The sequence below is a fragment of the Mustelus asterias genome, chromosome 23, assembly GCF_964213995.1.
Source record: "Mustelus asterias chromosome 23, sMusAst1.hap1.1, whole genome shotgun sequence".
NCBI lineage: Eukaryota > Metazoa > Chordata > Chondrichthyes > Carcharhiniformes > Triakidae > Mustelus > Mustelus asterias.
The window spans coordinates 15105699-15121968 of NC_135823.1; the positions used below are offsets into that span (position 1 = coordinate 15105699).

Consider the following 16270-nt stretch of genomic DNA (forward strand, 5'->3'; position numbering starts at 1 on the left):
ACGTTAGGAACAAAAGGGTTGTCAGGGAAACAATCGGACCTCTCAGGGACAAAAGTGGGGAATTATGCTTGGAGCCCAAAGAAGTAGGGGAGATCCTAAATGCATACTTTGCGTCGGTATTCACAAAGGAGAGGGATGTGTTGACTGAGAGTGTCTCGGAGGGGAGTGTTGAACCGTTGGAGAAAATCTCCATTACAAGGGAGGAAGTGTTAGGTTTGTTAGAGAATATAAAGACTGACAAATCCCCAGGGCCTGATGGAATCTATCCAAGGCTGCTCTGGGAGACGAGAGATGAAATCGCTGGGCCTCTGACGCAAATCTTTGTCTCGTCACTGGACACAGGTGAGGTCCCAGAGGATTGGAGGATAGCTAATGTGGTCCCGTTATTTAAGAAGGGTAGGAAGGATAACCCGGGTAATTATAGGCCGGTGAGCTTGACGTCTGTGGTGGGGAAGTTGTTGGAGAAGGTTTTTAGAGATAGGATGTATGCACATTTAGAAAGGAATAAACTTATTAATGATAGTCAGCATGGTTTTGTGAGAGGGAGGTCATGCCTCACTAACCTGATGGAGTTTTTTGAAGAAGTGACTAGAATGGTTGACGAGGGAAGGGCTGTGGATGTCGTCTATATGGTCTTTAGTAAAGCGTTTGACAAAGTCCCTCATGGTAGGCTGGTGAAAAAGGTTGGATCTCATGGGATAAAGGGGGGGTGGCTAGATGGGTAGAGAACTGGCTTGGTCACAGAAGACAGAGGGTGGTAGTGGAAGGGTCTTTTTCCGGCTGGAGGCCTGTGACTAGTGGTGTTCCGCAGGGCTCTGTATTGGGACCTCTGCTGTTTGTGATTTATATAAACGATCTGGAAGAAGGAGTAACTGGGGTGATCAGTAAGTTTGCGGACGACACAAAATTGGCAGGACTTGCAGATAGTGAGGAGCATTGTCAGAGGCTACAGAAGGATATAGATAGGCTGGGAATTTGGGCAAAGAAATGGCAGATGGAGTTCAATCCTGATAAATGCGAAGTGATGCATTTTGGTAGAAATAATGTAGGGAGGAGCTATACAATAAATGGCAGAACCATAAAGGGTGTAGATACGCAGAGGGACCTGTGTGTGCAAGTCCACAGATCCTTGAAGGTGACGTCACAGGTGGAGAACGTGGTGAAGAAGGCATATGGCATGCTTGCCTTTATAGGATGGGGCATAGAGTATAAAAGTTGGAGTCTGATGTTGCAGACGTATAGAACGTTGGTTTGGCCGCATTTGGAATACTGCGTCCAGTTCTGGTCGCCACACTACCAGAAGGACGTGGAGGCTTTGGAGAGAGTACAGAGGAGGTTTACCAGGATGTTGCCTGGTATGGAGGGGCTTAGTTATGAGGAGAGATTGGGTAAACTTGGGTTGTTCTCCCTGGAAAGACGGAGGATGAGGGGAGACTTAATAGAGGTGTATAAAATTATGAAAGGCATAGATAGGGTGAACGGTGGGAAGCTTTTCCCCAGGTCGGTGGTGATGTTCACGAGGGGTCATAGGTTCAAGGTGAAGGGGGGGAAGTTTAACACAGATATCAGGCGGACATATTTTACACAGAGGGTGGTGGGGGCCTGGAATGCGCTGCCAGGCAAGGTGGTGGAGGCGGACACACTGGGAACGTTTAAGACTTATCTAGATAGCCACATGAACGGAGTGGGAATGGAGGGATACAAAAGAATGGTCTAGTTTGGACCAGGGAGCGGCACGGGCTTGGAGGGCCAAAGGGCCTGTTCCTGTGCTGTATTGTTTTTTGTTCTTTGTTCAGTGGGTGTCACGACCCATGGCTGGGTCATGGGATGTTGAAACATGCATCTCCAAAAATGATCTCCAAAGATCACCTGTTTTTTTTCCACCATTTTCTTTCTGGGTAAATTTGCATTGCAGTACAGTGTATGACCACACGAGGCAGAATAAACAGGCAGTACACCCTGTATGTGCACTTGGTGCCAAGCGCCTGTGCATATGTGCAGTTGTCATCAATTCACTTTCCCTTTCTAGTAAGCCTGTGTAGACATGGATCATTTAGTTACGTGAAAGAGAGGGCCAGAGACAAGCAGCATGCCGTCTGGCCAAAGTGGTTCATCGGAAAAAAGATTGCAAAATGGTTTAGACAGTTGTTGCATAATCTTTCAGATCCTCGAGATACATTCTGGAAACTTTCTGCTCCAACAGGAAGTCTTTTGTGCCTATGTGTAGATAACAATGCTATTAACCAGTGCTATTATGCAATTCTGACTATATAATCTATCAAAGTAAATCAATTGTTTATAGCTCTGATATTTACTGTGGAGGTGGGGGATTGAGGGAAAGGGGGCTAGATTTTAGGATGGGAAACCTGCAAGTGAGGGTTTCCAGCACCTCCCATAGAAACAAACCACAGGACACGAGAGTTCAACGCGTTTTCCATCTCAGAGCCAGAATGGTTGTCTGAGTCTGCACATTCTCCCCGTGTCTGTGTGGGTTACCTCTGGGTGCTCCAGTTTCCTCCCACACTCCAAAGATGCACGGGTTAGGTTGATAGGCCACGCTAAGTTGTCCTTAGTATCAGGGGGACTAGCAGGGTAAATATGTGGGGTTTCAGGAATAGGGCCTGGCTGGGATTGTGGTTGGTGCAGACTCAATGGGCCGACTGGCCTCCTCCTACTCTGTAGGGATTCTATGATAGGGAAAGCAACTGTCTGTCGTGGTGGGTTGGGGTGGAGGAGCACAGTGGGAAGGTCCGACAAAGCCACGGACAGTTGGGCAAGGTAGGGTGAGGGGTCAGACATTGTGGGTTCAAAGGGAACATCACCAATTTCAGCAGCAGATCTCAAGCAGCCATCCACGAGTATGTGCACCTTCGCTGTATAGCAATCAGGAGGAGGAAGTTGACTGGCTTAGTGGTTAAAAAAAGGGGCGGCATGGACAAGTTGGGCCGAAAGGCCTATTTCCATGAAGTAAACCTCTATGACTCTATAAGTATGATTCCTTTTATTTTTCTTGCCCTTGGGGTGCCAAGACTAGCTGTCGTGACCCTGTGAGCGACTAATGGAACAAAGAGTAAAGATGGAGTCTTGTCCATTGCACCTTAATTTTCCAATCACATTGAGAAAGCTCCAGTAAAGCTTTCGAAATCTAATTAATTTCCATTGAGCCTTTGCGTCAACAGATGGTATTTTTTAATGCACAATCCATTGTGAGTTTTGAAAAAAGCTTCCTGTCGTGGTGTCCGTCCATCCACTCTTTTCATTTACAAATAAACAAACGCAACTGAACTGTGAATCTGAAGTGAATTGCTCGGCACCTGTCCATCACTGAAGGATGATGGGAATGCAGCCTCAGAACTTTGAGGTCAGATGAGATCAGCTGATACACGTGACCTTCTCCTACATCAGTGGGGCAGGATGATCTCTGCTTGTTTACACGGCTGCTGTCTGCTTTGCGAGCTTCTGAAAGTAGATGTTGTCATGGTGATAGACCCTTGCCCACAGCTGGAGTTGCCATTTGCATCGATTGTCAGCTAGAGTTTCCCATTTGCCGTGACTGATGTTGAGGGGTTTCGTGTCTCCTTTGACAGAATCCTTGAATCAGCATTTTGGAGACCCTGCTGGTCGCTTTGCACCGGCGAACCCCACCCCCCTCCCCTCCCAAAAAAAATACATAGCCTCGGGGATACAGCCACCTTCCATCCTGTCAACATTCCAGCAAATGGTGAGACGGTGGCGCAGTGGTATTGTCACTGGTTTAGTAATCCAGAAACCCAGGGTAATGCTCAAATCCCGCCGCGCAGGTTGTGAAATTTGAATTCAGTAAAATTCGGGAATTAAAAGTCTAATGATGATCACGAAACTATTGCCAATTGTTGGAAAAACCCATCTGGGTCACTAATGTCCTTTAAGAAGGAAATCTTCAGTCCTTAACTGGTCTGGCCTACATGTGACTCCAGAGCCACAGCATGTGTCCTCTAAAATGGCCTAGCTAGCAAGCCACTCGAGGGCAATTAGGGATGTGCAGTAATGCTAACCTAGCCAGAGATGCCCACATCCACTCAATGAATATAAAAAAAAGCTGTACAAAGCCCTGATTAGACTACATCTAGATCACTGTAAACAATTTTGTGTACCATACCTTAGGAAGGATATTTTGGCCTTGGAAGAAATGCAATACCGTGGAGGTTTACCAAATGATACCCAGACTCCAGTATCTAGTGGGAATGGGGTTACAATACTCCAATTGAGGCTGAACCAGAGGTTTTTTTGTTCACAAGTTTAACTAACTTGCTTTTGTCCTTGATGCCATATGCTTTATGAACCATCATCCAGGGAGCTCTGGATTTGTTTGCCCTACTTTAATCCTTTGCGAGAATATACCTTGACTGTATTTGAACTATCTTCTTTCAGATAGTTACAGTTTTGCCTGCTAATCTTTTATTCCAATTTATCTGGGTGAGATCCATTCTTACACATCAAAGTTGACTTTCTCCTAGTTAATTATTTTCACTCTGGATTGTTCCTTGCCCTTTTCCTTATGATACAATGACCGCTGTTTCCTAAATGTTGCCATACTGACACATGATCCAGTTGGCCTACCTTGTTCCCAAGAATCAAGTCTAGCAGTGCCTCCTTTCTCATTGGACTGGAGACATGCTGCAGTCAAAAATTTTCCTGAACAGATTTGAGGAATTCTTGCTCCCTTTGCCCTTTACACCACGACTATTCCAGTATATAATTGGATTATTAGAGTCCCCTATTATAACTGCTAATTCTTTTGCACTGTAATTTCTTTGTAATTTATCTTTCTACACCCTAGACTATACTGAGCAATGTCATTGCACTATTTTGTTCCTTAGCTCAAGCCAAATAGGTTCTGTCAACACCTCTGGGACATTTGCTCTCTCGCACACGCGCGCTCGCTCTCTCTCTCTCTCTCTCTCACTCACTCACTCACTCACTCACTCACTCACTCACTCACTCACTCACTCACTCACTCACTCACTCACTCACACTCTCACACTCACACACTCACTCACTCACTCACTCACACTCACTCACTCACTCACTCACTCACTCACACTCTCACACACTCACACACTCACTCACTCACTCACTCACTCACACACACACACTCACTCACTCACTCACTCTCTCACTCTCTCACTCGCGCACACACACACACACTCTCTCTCATTCTCTCTCTCTTGCCCTGATATATGTCTCTACCAATATCCTGTGCATCTTGGTATCCCTCTCTGATATTACCGTATGTCCCACACTCCTGCTAAGTTAGTTTAAGCCCTCCCCAATAGCACTAGCGAGGAAATTGGGCCTGGCTCAGTTTAAATACAATCCGTCCTGCCTGTACAGGTCTCATCTCCCTAAGAACTGATCTCAGTGTCCTCAGAATCTGAAGCCCTCCCTCCTACACCATCTCTCCAGCCACACATACATCTGCCCTTTCCTCCTATTTCTATATTCACTTGATTCTGACACTGGAAAGAATCAATAGATTACTAATTGTGCGATCCGGCTTGCTAAATTCTGACTGACTGCAGGATCACTCAGGGTCTCCTGTACTACCTGCTTCTTCCTTCTAGACTGCTTGGTGGCCACCCATTCCCCCCTCCCTTATGTACTTTCTAGCTGTGGGATGAGCACATCTGGCTGTAATGCCAGCTGTTGGTCTTGATCCAGCACTTGGACCTCAGGCTGCTGAGGGTGATGACAATTCCTGCACATCTGGTTATCCAGGACAGAGGAAATGATCTGGAGTTCCCACATGGAACAGGGTGTCAACACTGCCCTGCCATTCATCTGTCTTGCAGATAATAAAACCTACTTCTTAAAGATAAAGATTTAGCAGCTACTTGCTTCCCTTCTTTGTCTGTCATTTAGATATTTGATGATAATTGACTTAATTCTTAGTATCAAAAATATTTATTTTTTAATTTCCCAACAAGTGAGATGAGCTTCCTAAATTTTGGATAAAGACAAAACTACAATACTCAGCAGCCAATCAACTCATCTGCCTTCCCATGATGTCATGTTTTTCCAGGTACATACCCTACCAAATATTCAACCTGCTTTGTGCCCCTAAAAGAATTGAAATTTAGTCAATTATAACAATTGCACACCTTCTGAATCAATATGTGGATAAAAAGTTCTTGCACTTACTAGTCTAGGGATTACTGTAAGTGATGCTATTACACAAGAGCTCAATGTGCTTGTATTATTTTTATGATTTTTATATACCATTTTTGTAAATGGATTAATCGCTCCCCTCATAATATAATTGTAGGCAAGGAATGTACCTTCATTTATCTTAATTCATCCGTTAATTAAATCCAAAAGAACCTGTAGAACACCACCACCTGGGAACATCACCACCTACAAGTTCCCCTCCAAGCCACTCACCATCCTGACTTGAAAATATATCGGCCGTTCGTTCGCAGTCACTGGGTCGAAATCCTGGAATTTCCTCCCTAACATCATTGTGGGTCAACCCACAGCACGCGGACTGCAGCGATTCAAGACGGCAGCTCACCACCACCTTCTCAAGGGCAACTAGGGAAGGGCAATAAATGCTGGCCAGCCAGCGACGCCCAGGTCCCACGAATGAATTAAAAAAAACTCCATCCCACTCACCCTCACCCACTTTGGCAGCCAATGTTTCAATTAAACTGAGAAACAAGAACTTTCATAACATGTCATTCGATGTTTATGTGATAATGTTGCTCGCAGAAATTTCTAGGCTGTAATGTTTAATTTGGTGTAAGTTTCCGTATAAGGAGGCAATCATCTCACTCGATAAAAGTTCTTGCAAGTTTGGAGCCATCTTGACGATGTAAATTGTGCATTGCAGCCCAGATTGGATTATAATGAAATCCTATCCCAGCCTTGTCAGTTTCTGCTGAGATTCTGAAGTGGGCGATCCCATCCCGCTTTCAAAAAAAAAAATCAACCTCCCTAAAAAACAGAAACGCTCATTGTTAACTAAACAATTTTCCTTTTACACAGTTGGCTCTAGGGACTGGGTGAGGCCCTCTCTTAGTCACTGAAAACTGGCAACTGAAGTATGTCCTAAATACTCTCGTCTGTCTTGCAGACCCTTCTTTTCATTTCTCAAACTATCTTCTTTCCCTGTCGTTGTGACCCTGAGATGATGCCTATCTAACGGCAACTCCTCTCGTTGATCTCTGCTTTGAACTCGTTAGTAACGCAGTCAGGTCTTTTTTTTCCCAAATAATCGTCCACTGCATAGGAAAATTCTTAATACTTTCCATATTATCCAGCTTTTATTGGGCATATTTTTGTATCACCAGCTGTTCTCTTTTAGTAGTTTTAACTGCTTTGCTGTAATCAGATTTCCTGTGTGTCTGAATGGATGCTATTTTCCATCAGTTGTGGATCTGTGAATCTTTTACCATTTAAAACCGTATTAGTGAGCAAAATCTTGATTGGAGCTCTGATGTTTAAGGTGTCCTGTGCGTAAATTAATTCTGAAGCGCATTGAAGAGGGGAAAGATTGGGCAGCAGAGGAGTTTGATCTTGGAATGTGCTTATTTACTGATCATGTTGAAATGGCTGCCTGGAAGCAGCCTGTCAATGCGTTGAAATGAGGGATTAGGTGTAGACAATAGTCTGGTGGCACTGTATGAATAATTGGGCAGGTTTTCCTGTTATTGTGTTTGCCATAGGAGATTAGCTGGGCGCAGTGTATCGGGGGAAATTGGGCGGATTGTATGGCCATTACAGAATCTGCCCTATACTCCTTTTCTTCACTTAGAGTCATAGAGGTTTACAGAATGGAAACAGGCCCTTCAGCCCAACTTGTCCATGCCGCCCCTTTTAAAAAATTTATTCACTAAGCTAGTCCTAATTGCCCGCATTTGGCCCATATCCCTCTGTACCCATCTTACCCCATGTAACTGTCTAAATGCTTTTTAAAAGACAAAATTGTACCCGCCTCCACTACTATCTCTGGCAGCTTGTTCCACACATTCACCACCCTCTGTGTGAAAACATTGCCCCTCTAGGCCCTTTTGTATCTCTCCCTCTCACCTTAAACCTATGCCCTTTAGTTTTAGACTCCCTAACTTTGGGAAAAGATGTTGACTATCTAGCTGATCTGTGCCCCTCATTATTTTATAGACCTCTATAAGATCACCCCTAAGCCTCCTACACTCCAAAGAAAAAAGTCCCAGTCCATCCAGCCTCTCCTTATAACTCAAACCATCAAGTCCCCATAGCATCCTAGTAAATCTTTTCTGCACTCTTTCTAGTTTAATAATATCCTTTCTATAATAGGGTGACCAGTACTGTACACAGTATTCCAAGTGTGGCCTTACTAATGTCTTGTATAGCTTGTGGACAGACATTTTGGTCTGTTCTTCCTCTCAATTCTTCGCATCCAGGTGATCCTTTATGCCAAGCACAATTACAGGAATAAGGAACCCGCCTTTAAACTTGTATTGCATCTTAATTAGAGCGCCTCAAAGTTCAGCTATGCAGCATTAGTATTTTCAGTGTGACAGGTGACTTTGTTGAGTGCCTGTGCTGCATGCACACATTTCCCAGTGGCCCACACTGAGGTGTTGTTTTGGTGAGGTCTTTTGCATGGGCATTAGGTATACTGCCTGCAGTAGGCCAATGGTGGCATCTTTCAGTGTTCAATGCTGTTGGTGCCATTTTCAACCTCAACACCCCCTCAATCTCACACAGCTGAGCATGTGTTCAGCAGCAGAATGGCCTCTCGCCAACGATCACCCCCGGTCCATACCACCCCAGTCCACACCACCTCCCCCCCCCCCCCCACCCCCTCCCCTCTCCCAAGCAGCACTATTCAAAGGGATCATCAGCATCTTTCAAGTTAGTTGCCAATTGATTTCTAATGGCTCTTGCTGGGCTTGTAGAAGTGCTGAGAGTTTTATACTGCTGTTTAGCTTGGTGAAGTCTGCAAGGTGTTGCATATGGAAAAGGTCAGGGTTCAGCTCAGACAGGAGTAGGGGTTGTTGTTGTTTCTTTTGTTTATTCATCCGTGGGACATGGGCGTCACTGGCTGCCCAGCATTTATTGCCCATCCCTGGTTGCCCTTGGAGGGCAGTTGAGAGTCAACTTCATGTAGGCCAGACCAGGTAAGGACAGCAGATTTCCTTCCCTAAAGGACATTGGTGAACCAGATGGGTTTTTCCGACAATCGACAATAGTTTCATGGTCATCAGAAGATTCTTAATTCCAGATGCTTTTAGTGAATTCATGTTCCACCATCTGCCGTGGCGGTATTCGAACCTGGATCGCCAGAACATGAGCTGAGTTTCTGAATTAATAGTCTAGCGATAATACCAGTAGACTATTGTCTCCCCCTCTTGTCCAGAAGATCGAGCAGAGGCAACACAGAGGGGACAGTCCGCTCACAGAGAGGGGAGGGGCAGAAAGGCTCTCAGCTTGGAGGCCTTACTCACTCATGATCTTCAGTACACCGTTCTGTTGGAGACAGATTGCTGGAATGCTTAGAGACCCTACACATCCTTTTTGGCACTGAGTACTGCAGCTGTAATGTCTGCAGTCTGAATCTGCATGGCAGCAAACTGAGATTGTATGACTTTGGTCTCAGCTTCCTCTGTAGCAGTTGAACACGATGCGGCTTGGACTACAATGGAAGTTAAGACATCGGCTGTCAGACACAGCAGCATTCTCATGGAATCAGTCATTCTTTCCATACATGGACCTCACACTCTGCACAAAAGTCTGTGCCAAATTAATGCCAGACTCCTCGATGGTGATGGTAGACTTCTTGGCAGAACCACTAATGAACCAAGCAGACCTAGTGGACTGGGCAGGAAGCCTACAAGATAATCACAGTTGATGAACTGTGGCAGTTCACTCAGGAGATATTCAAGTCCTCCCAACTAAAATATGCTCCAGAGAGGAAGAAAGGTGGTAACGGGGAAAGACTTCTGTGGCTAAGCAAGGAAGTTGAGGATAACGTAAAGACAAAAACTAAGACATACCGTACTGCAAAGGCCAGTGGCACACTGGGAGATTGTGAAACTTTTAAAGATCATCAAAGGGTCAGTAAAAAAGTAATAAAAGGAGCAAAGGTAAATTATGAAAGAAAACCAGGGCAAAATATAAACAAGGAAAGCAAAAGTTTCTATAAGTCTATCGAAAGGAAGAGCGTAGCTAAAGTGAATGTGGGTCCCTCAGAAGATGAGGCTGGGGAGTTAATAGTGAGGAACACAGAAATGGCCGAGACACTAAACCAATAATTATGCCTCAGTTTTCACGATAGTGGACATGAATATTATCCCAGTAGCAACAGGAAATGCAGAGGTTATAGAAAGGGAGGAACTTGGAACAATCATCATCACTAAGGAGAAAGTACTAAGCAAACTATGGGGATTGAAGGCAGGCAAGTCCCCAGGACCTGATGGCCTACATCCTAGGGTCTTAAAGGAAGTAGCATTGGAGATAATGGATCCATTGGTTACAATATTCCAAAATTCCCTGGGTGCAGGAACGGTGCTGGTGGATTGGAAAAATGCTAAGATAACCCCCTTATTCAAAATGGGAGGGAGGCACAATGAAGGAAACTGGAGGCCAATTAATTTAACAGCTATTGTTGGGAAATTGTTAGAATCCATTACAAAGGAAATAATAACAGCTTATTTGGAAAATTGAAATCCAATCCATCAGAGTCAGCATGGTTTTATGAAGGGTAAATCAGGTTTGACTAATTTGCTAGAGTTCTTCGAAGATGTAACAAGCAAAGTGGATAATGGGGATCCTGTAGATATAATATATCAGGATTCAAGAAGGCATTTGAAAAGATTAATACATAAAGTTAGTTCACATGGAATTAGGGCTAATTTATGAGTTTGGATAAAGGATTGGCCAGACAGTCAAGGTTAATGGGTCTTTTTCGGGTTGGCAAACTGTAACTAGTGAGGTGCCACAGAGTTCGGTCCTCAAGCCCCAACTATTTACAATCTATATTAATGACTTGGATGCAGGGACAGTAGGTATTGTAGGCAAATTTGCAGATGACATGAAAATAGTTGGGATAGTAAGTTGCAATAATGAAATAAGAAATTTACAAATGAGTGTCTGGAGCAAGCTGCCAGAGGTAGTAGTAGAGGCGGGTACAATTTTGTCTTTTAAAAAGCATTTAGACAATTACTTGGGTAAGAGGGATATGCGCCAAATGCGGGCAGTTGGGACTAGCTTAGTGGAAGCAAGACGGGATAGATAAATGAATCGAAAGATATGCTGGAATGGTTTGATTAAGAGGGGTCAGAAAGAGGTTTGTGTGGAGCATAAATGGCCTATTTCTGCATCTATCCCTATGTAAGTTGGTTTGCATTGTATCAGTGATGAATATTGGTACTTTTTATGGTCCAGAAAAGACCAAGTGCAAAGATCAGCTGTCACTTCATAATTTGGGGAGAGATTGGTATCATTGCAATATTGTCATTGGTTTACTTAGTGTATTGGCCTTAATATGAAATAGGAAAAACATTGCACTCAACCCATTGCACTTTAATATTATCATATGCTTCTTGTCTGATATTTTATTAATTAGACTGTGAAATACTGGTCCTTCATTAGCCTTTAACTGACAAGACAAAGCTGCCATTATCTTGCTGGATGTGGTAGGAAATGGTTCCTTCGATCCTCCTCCCACTTTCCACCCATTCAATAGGTTCTTGCACCTTCTGCCTCCCGTACAGATGTCAGAGATGGAGGTAGGGCCCACAAAATGCTGGCATCCACCAGACATCACACCAGTTATAGCTCAACTTGCTTCCCACTTCTATTGACAGTAATGAGAAACAGGTAAACTATCAAGCAAGGAATTGACCTGGGCAGAACTGGAGCCTGCTAGAAGTTAAAGGGGCAGTTTCAGCTCTGTGCACAGGAGTTCTCAATGAAACTCTTTTCCTTCTGATAACCAGGTTCTTTCCATATTCAGCACGATGGGGAGTTTGGAGTCACAAACGATAAAGGAAAGAAGTTTTGACGAAAGCCTGAGACTGAGGCTGTTGTAATTTTAATATGTATTGTTTAAAAAAAAAACCTGGAAAGATGCCATGGAATAGGCAGAAGTTTCAAACCTAACCCAGGGATGTCTTACCTAAAATATATCTTGGCTTCAGTGCTTCACTCCAATGTTACATAGCTTCGAAACAACAGCCCAGATTTTCAGGAGCAGCTGTGGTGGAACAAGGAATCATTGATGGTAACTTTGAGGTTTCCACATTTAACTACACCTGTGCAGATGATTCTGTCACTGTCATGCTAGTAATGATGGTGAACATGGAGAGTTTCACCATCGTTTCAGCATTCAGTCACGGGCCATGAGTGTGTCATTGAAATGCAGTCAGGAAGTACATTACAAATCACTAAAGGATTCAAATACCAGGACACTAGCTAATTTTCAATCTAAGTGAGATTCTGCCTGGTTTGCAGTTGAATTAATTTGATTCATTATTGTCGCTTGTATTGGGATACGGTGAAAAGTATTGTTTCTTGCGCACCATACAGACAAAGCATACCATACATCGGGGAGAAGGAAAGGAGAGGGTGCAGAATATAGTGTTGCAGTTACCGATAGGATGTAGAGAAAGGTCAGCTTAATATATGGTGGGTCCATTCGGGGCAGCATGGCGCCACAGTGGTTAACACTGCTGCCTCACAGCGCCACGGACCCGGGTTCGATTCCCGGCTTGGGTCACTGTCTGATTGGAGTTTGCACATTCTCCCTGTGTCTGCATGGATTTCCTCCGCTTGCTCTGGTTTCCTCCCACAGTCCAAAGATGTGAGGGTTAGGTGGATTGGCCATGCTAAATTGCTCCTTAGTGTCAGGGGACTAGCTAGGGTATATCAGGGAGGCTAGCTGGGTAAATGCATGGGGTTATGGGGATAGGCCCTGAGTGGGATTGTGATCGGTGCAGACTGGATGGGTCGAATAGCCACCACCTGCGCTGTAGGATTCTATGATTCTATGAAAAATCTAATGGCAACAGGGAAGAAGTTGTTCTTCGGTTGGTACGTGACCTCAATTTTTGTATCTTTTTCCCAACAGGTGTATTTGTCTGTGTCTCAACTCACCCCAAATAAGTTGAACTGCAGGTTTAATCCTACTCTTTGTTTTAACTCCATGCAGATTGTCGACCCGCTAGCCAGAGGAAGGGCATTTCGAATGCCTGATGATGGTGATGGCTACAGTGTTCCACATACTCCAATCACTCCTGGCGCTGCATCCCTGTGCTCCTTCACCAGTTCCCGCTCTGGATACAACCGCATTCCGAAACGAAGGAAGAGGGAGTCTGTGGCTAAGATGAGTTTCAGGGCAGCAGCAGCCCTGGTAAAGGTAGGTGAAGAGCAGAATGACCCATAAATCCTTTGCAGGATGACAAATAGTCGTGCTTCAATATAGAATCCCTACAGTGCAGAAGGCAGCCATTCAGCCCATAAAGTCTGCACTGACCACAATACCACCCAGGCCCTATTTCCATAACCCCACATATTTACCCTGCTAATCCCTTGACCCTGGGGTCAATTTAGCATGGCTAATCAACCTAACCCATACATCTTTGGACATGACAAACTAACCAAAGTGCTGTACTGCCCAAGTCACTGTCACGGTCAATATCTCAAACTGATACAAGTGGAAGTACAAAATCTCAAATAAGGGGCACGATTCTCCGGCCGCACGCACCCCAAGACCGGAAAATCCCACCAAGCTCAACAGACCTTTAAATGGTCTGCCGAATTTTCTGTGTTGCCCGCTACAATTCCCGCGGCAGGCGAGATGGGAGAATTTGAGCCTAAGTAATTATTCTAATTCTAACCAATAGTACTGACGTTGATGTAGTGGTAATATTCTGATTATTTTCTTTTAAAAGTTGCTATGTTTCCATACAGTGGTTGCATTGAAGTATTTTATCAAATCAAAATGTCACCTCAAAAAATATTTCACAACTTGAGCCTCATGCCTTTTGGTTGCACAAGCAAACAGCTTAATGGTGCATCTCAGACACGTGTTGCCAGTTGAATAGACTTGTTAAATATTGCTTTTTGGACTATCTTTAAATTTAATATTGTTTTTGGAGCAGTCAGGCAGAACTTTGAGGCCCAGGGAGTAACACTGTGTAGTTCTGTCAATCTATTCATTACATGTTGAAGGAATTACTACAATTAGGATTTGGGGTGGCACAGTGTTTCACACTGCTGCCTCACAGCATCAGGGACCCGGGTTCAATTCTGGCCTTGGGTCACTATCTGTGCGGAGTCTACACATTCTCCCTGTGTCTGCGTGGGTTTCCTCCGGGTGCTCCGGTTTCCTCCCACTGTCCAAAGATGTGCTGGTTAGGTGCATTGGCCATGCTATATTCTCCCTCAGTGTACCCGAACAGGCGCCGGAGTGTGGCAACTAGGGGATTTTCACAGTAACTTCATGGCAGTGTTAATGTAAGCCTACTTGTGACACTAATAAATAAACTTTATACTTTAAACTGGACTATTATGTTCAACTATTTGATTAATAATATATAGATATTCATTGGTGGACCTTTACCCTTCTATCTGTCCTTTTGCTATTTAATTAAACATCCATTCAGCCATTTACTTAACCTCATTTCTGGTTACCCAGCGAATTTATTGCCTGGATCTTTGAGAGAGAAAAAACTCATTCTGTCACATGCTCCTTGCACCAGAATTGTGCCAACAATACTATAGATTATAGCACAACAATTGTTACTACATGTATGAGGTCAACCAGAAGAGTTGCTAAGTGCCTGTCGAGCTGTTATCCACAAGTGAATCTGACCTCCCACATTCGAGCTGTCATAGGATCACCCAGTGGAACTTTCCAAAACTTGAATTAAAATTCCAAGATCACAAAGCGTAAGTTATGGGGACAAGTTGAACTTGACTATAGTCCAGGATAAAATCTAGAATGGAGTTTGCAGTTCATTAGGAAAGTCTGTTAAGATTGTCAATAAAACCATCTCCTTACAAACATTTCAGGGGGGAAAAAAAACACAAAATTTCAGTGCTTGCAAGAAAACAACAAAATAGTGATACCCTACGTTCCAAACTAAATGGAGTTCAGAACTCAGTTTTTAATCATTAAAAATCAGAGCAACTTGTATCTGAACAGCACCTTTAATGCAATAAAATGTTTCACACTTTGCAAGTGTATCATAGAGTCGTAGAGGTTTACAGCATGGAAATAGGCCCTTTGGCCCAACTTGAGGGGAGACCTAATAGAGGTGTACAAAATTATGAAGGGTATAGATAGGGTGAACAGTGGGAAGCTTTTTCCTAGGTCGGAGGTGACGATCACAAAGGGTCATGGGCTCAAGGTGAGAGGGACGAGGTATAACTCAGATACCAGAGGGACGTTTTTTACACAGAGAGTGGTGGGGGCCTGGAACGCGCTGCCAAGTAGGGTGGTGGAGGCAGACACGCTGGCATCGTTTAAGACTTACCTGGATAGTCACATGAGCAGTCTGGGAATGGAGGGATACAAACGAATGGTCTAGTTGGACCAATGAGCGGCACAGGCTTGGAGGGCCAAAGGGCCTGTTTCCTGTGCTGTGCTGTACTGTTCTTTGTTCTTTTGTTCTTTGTTGTCCATGCCACCCTTTTTCTTTAATCACTAAGCGAATCCCAATTGCCCGCATTTGGCCCATATCCCTCTATCTTACCCATGCAACTGTCTAAACACTCTTTAAAAGACAAAATTGTACCCGCCTCTACTACTACCTCTGGCAGTTTGTTCCAGGTGTAAAGCAAAGCGTGAAATGGAGCCAGGTAAGGAGGTGTTGGGGCAAAGAACAAAGAAACTTACAGCACAGGAACAGGCCCTTTGGCCCTCCAAGTCTGCACTGACCATGTTGCCAGACTGAACTAAAACCCCTTACCCTTCCAGGGACCATATCCCTCTATTCCCTTCCTATTCATGTATTTGTCAAGACGCCCCTTAAAAGTCAGATGGCCATAGGGTTGGTGCAGCAGGTCTGCTGTGAGCATCTGAAAGATAGAAAGAGGTTTAGGGAATTCCAGAGCTTCGGCAACACAGCCACCAATCCTGGAGAACTCAAAATCGAGGAGGCACAAGAGACTGGAATTAGATCAGGTAGATATGTGGGAGGATTGTGGGGCTGGAAGAGGTTAAACAGATAGGGAGGGACAAGATCATGGAGGGAATGAAAAACGAAAGTGAGAATTTAAAAATGTAAGTAAATGAGAATTTTTA

At 44.2% G+C, this 16270-nt stretch overlaps 1 protein-coding gene across 17 annotated transcripts in view; it reads left to right on the forward strand.

Annotated features, from left to right (window-relative positions):
* Positions 1-16270, forward strand: part of LOC144510532 (inactive rhomboid protein 1-like) — a 369670-nt gene that overhangs the window by 279310 nt on the left and 74090 nt on the right. For all 17 annotated transcript variants that reach the window (XM_078240037.1, XM_078240025.1, XM_078240027.1 and 14 more), the window contains one exon: positions 13172-13378. In XM_078240037.1, the coding sequence (XP_078096163.1) occupies positions 13172-13378 (207 nt within the window). The remainder of the gene's footprint in view (positions 1-13171; positions 13379-16270) is intronic.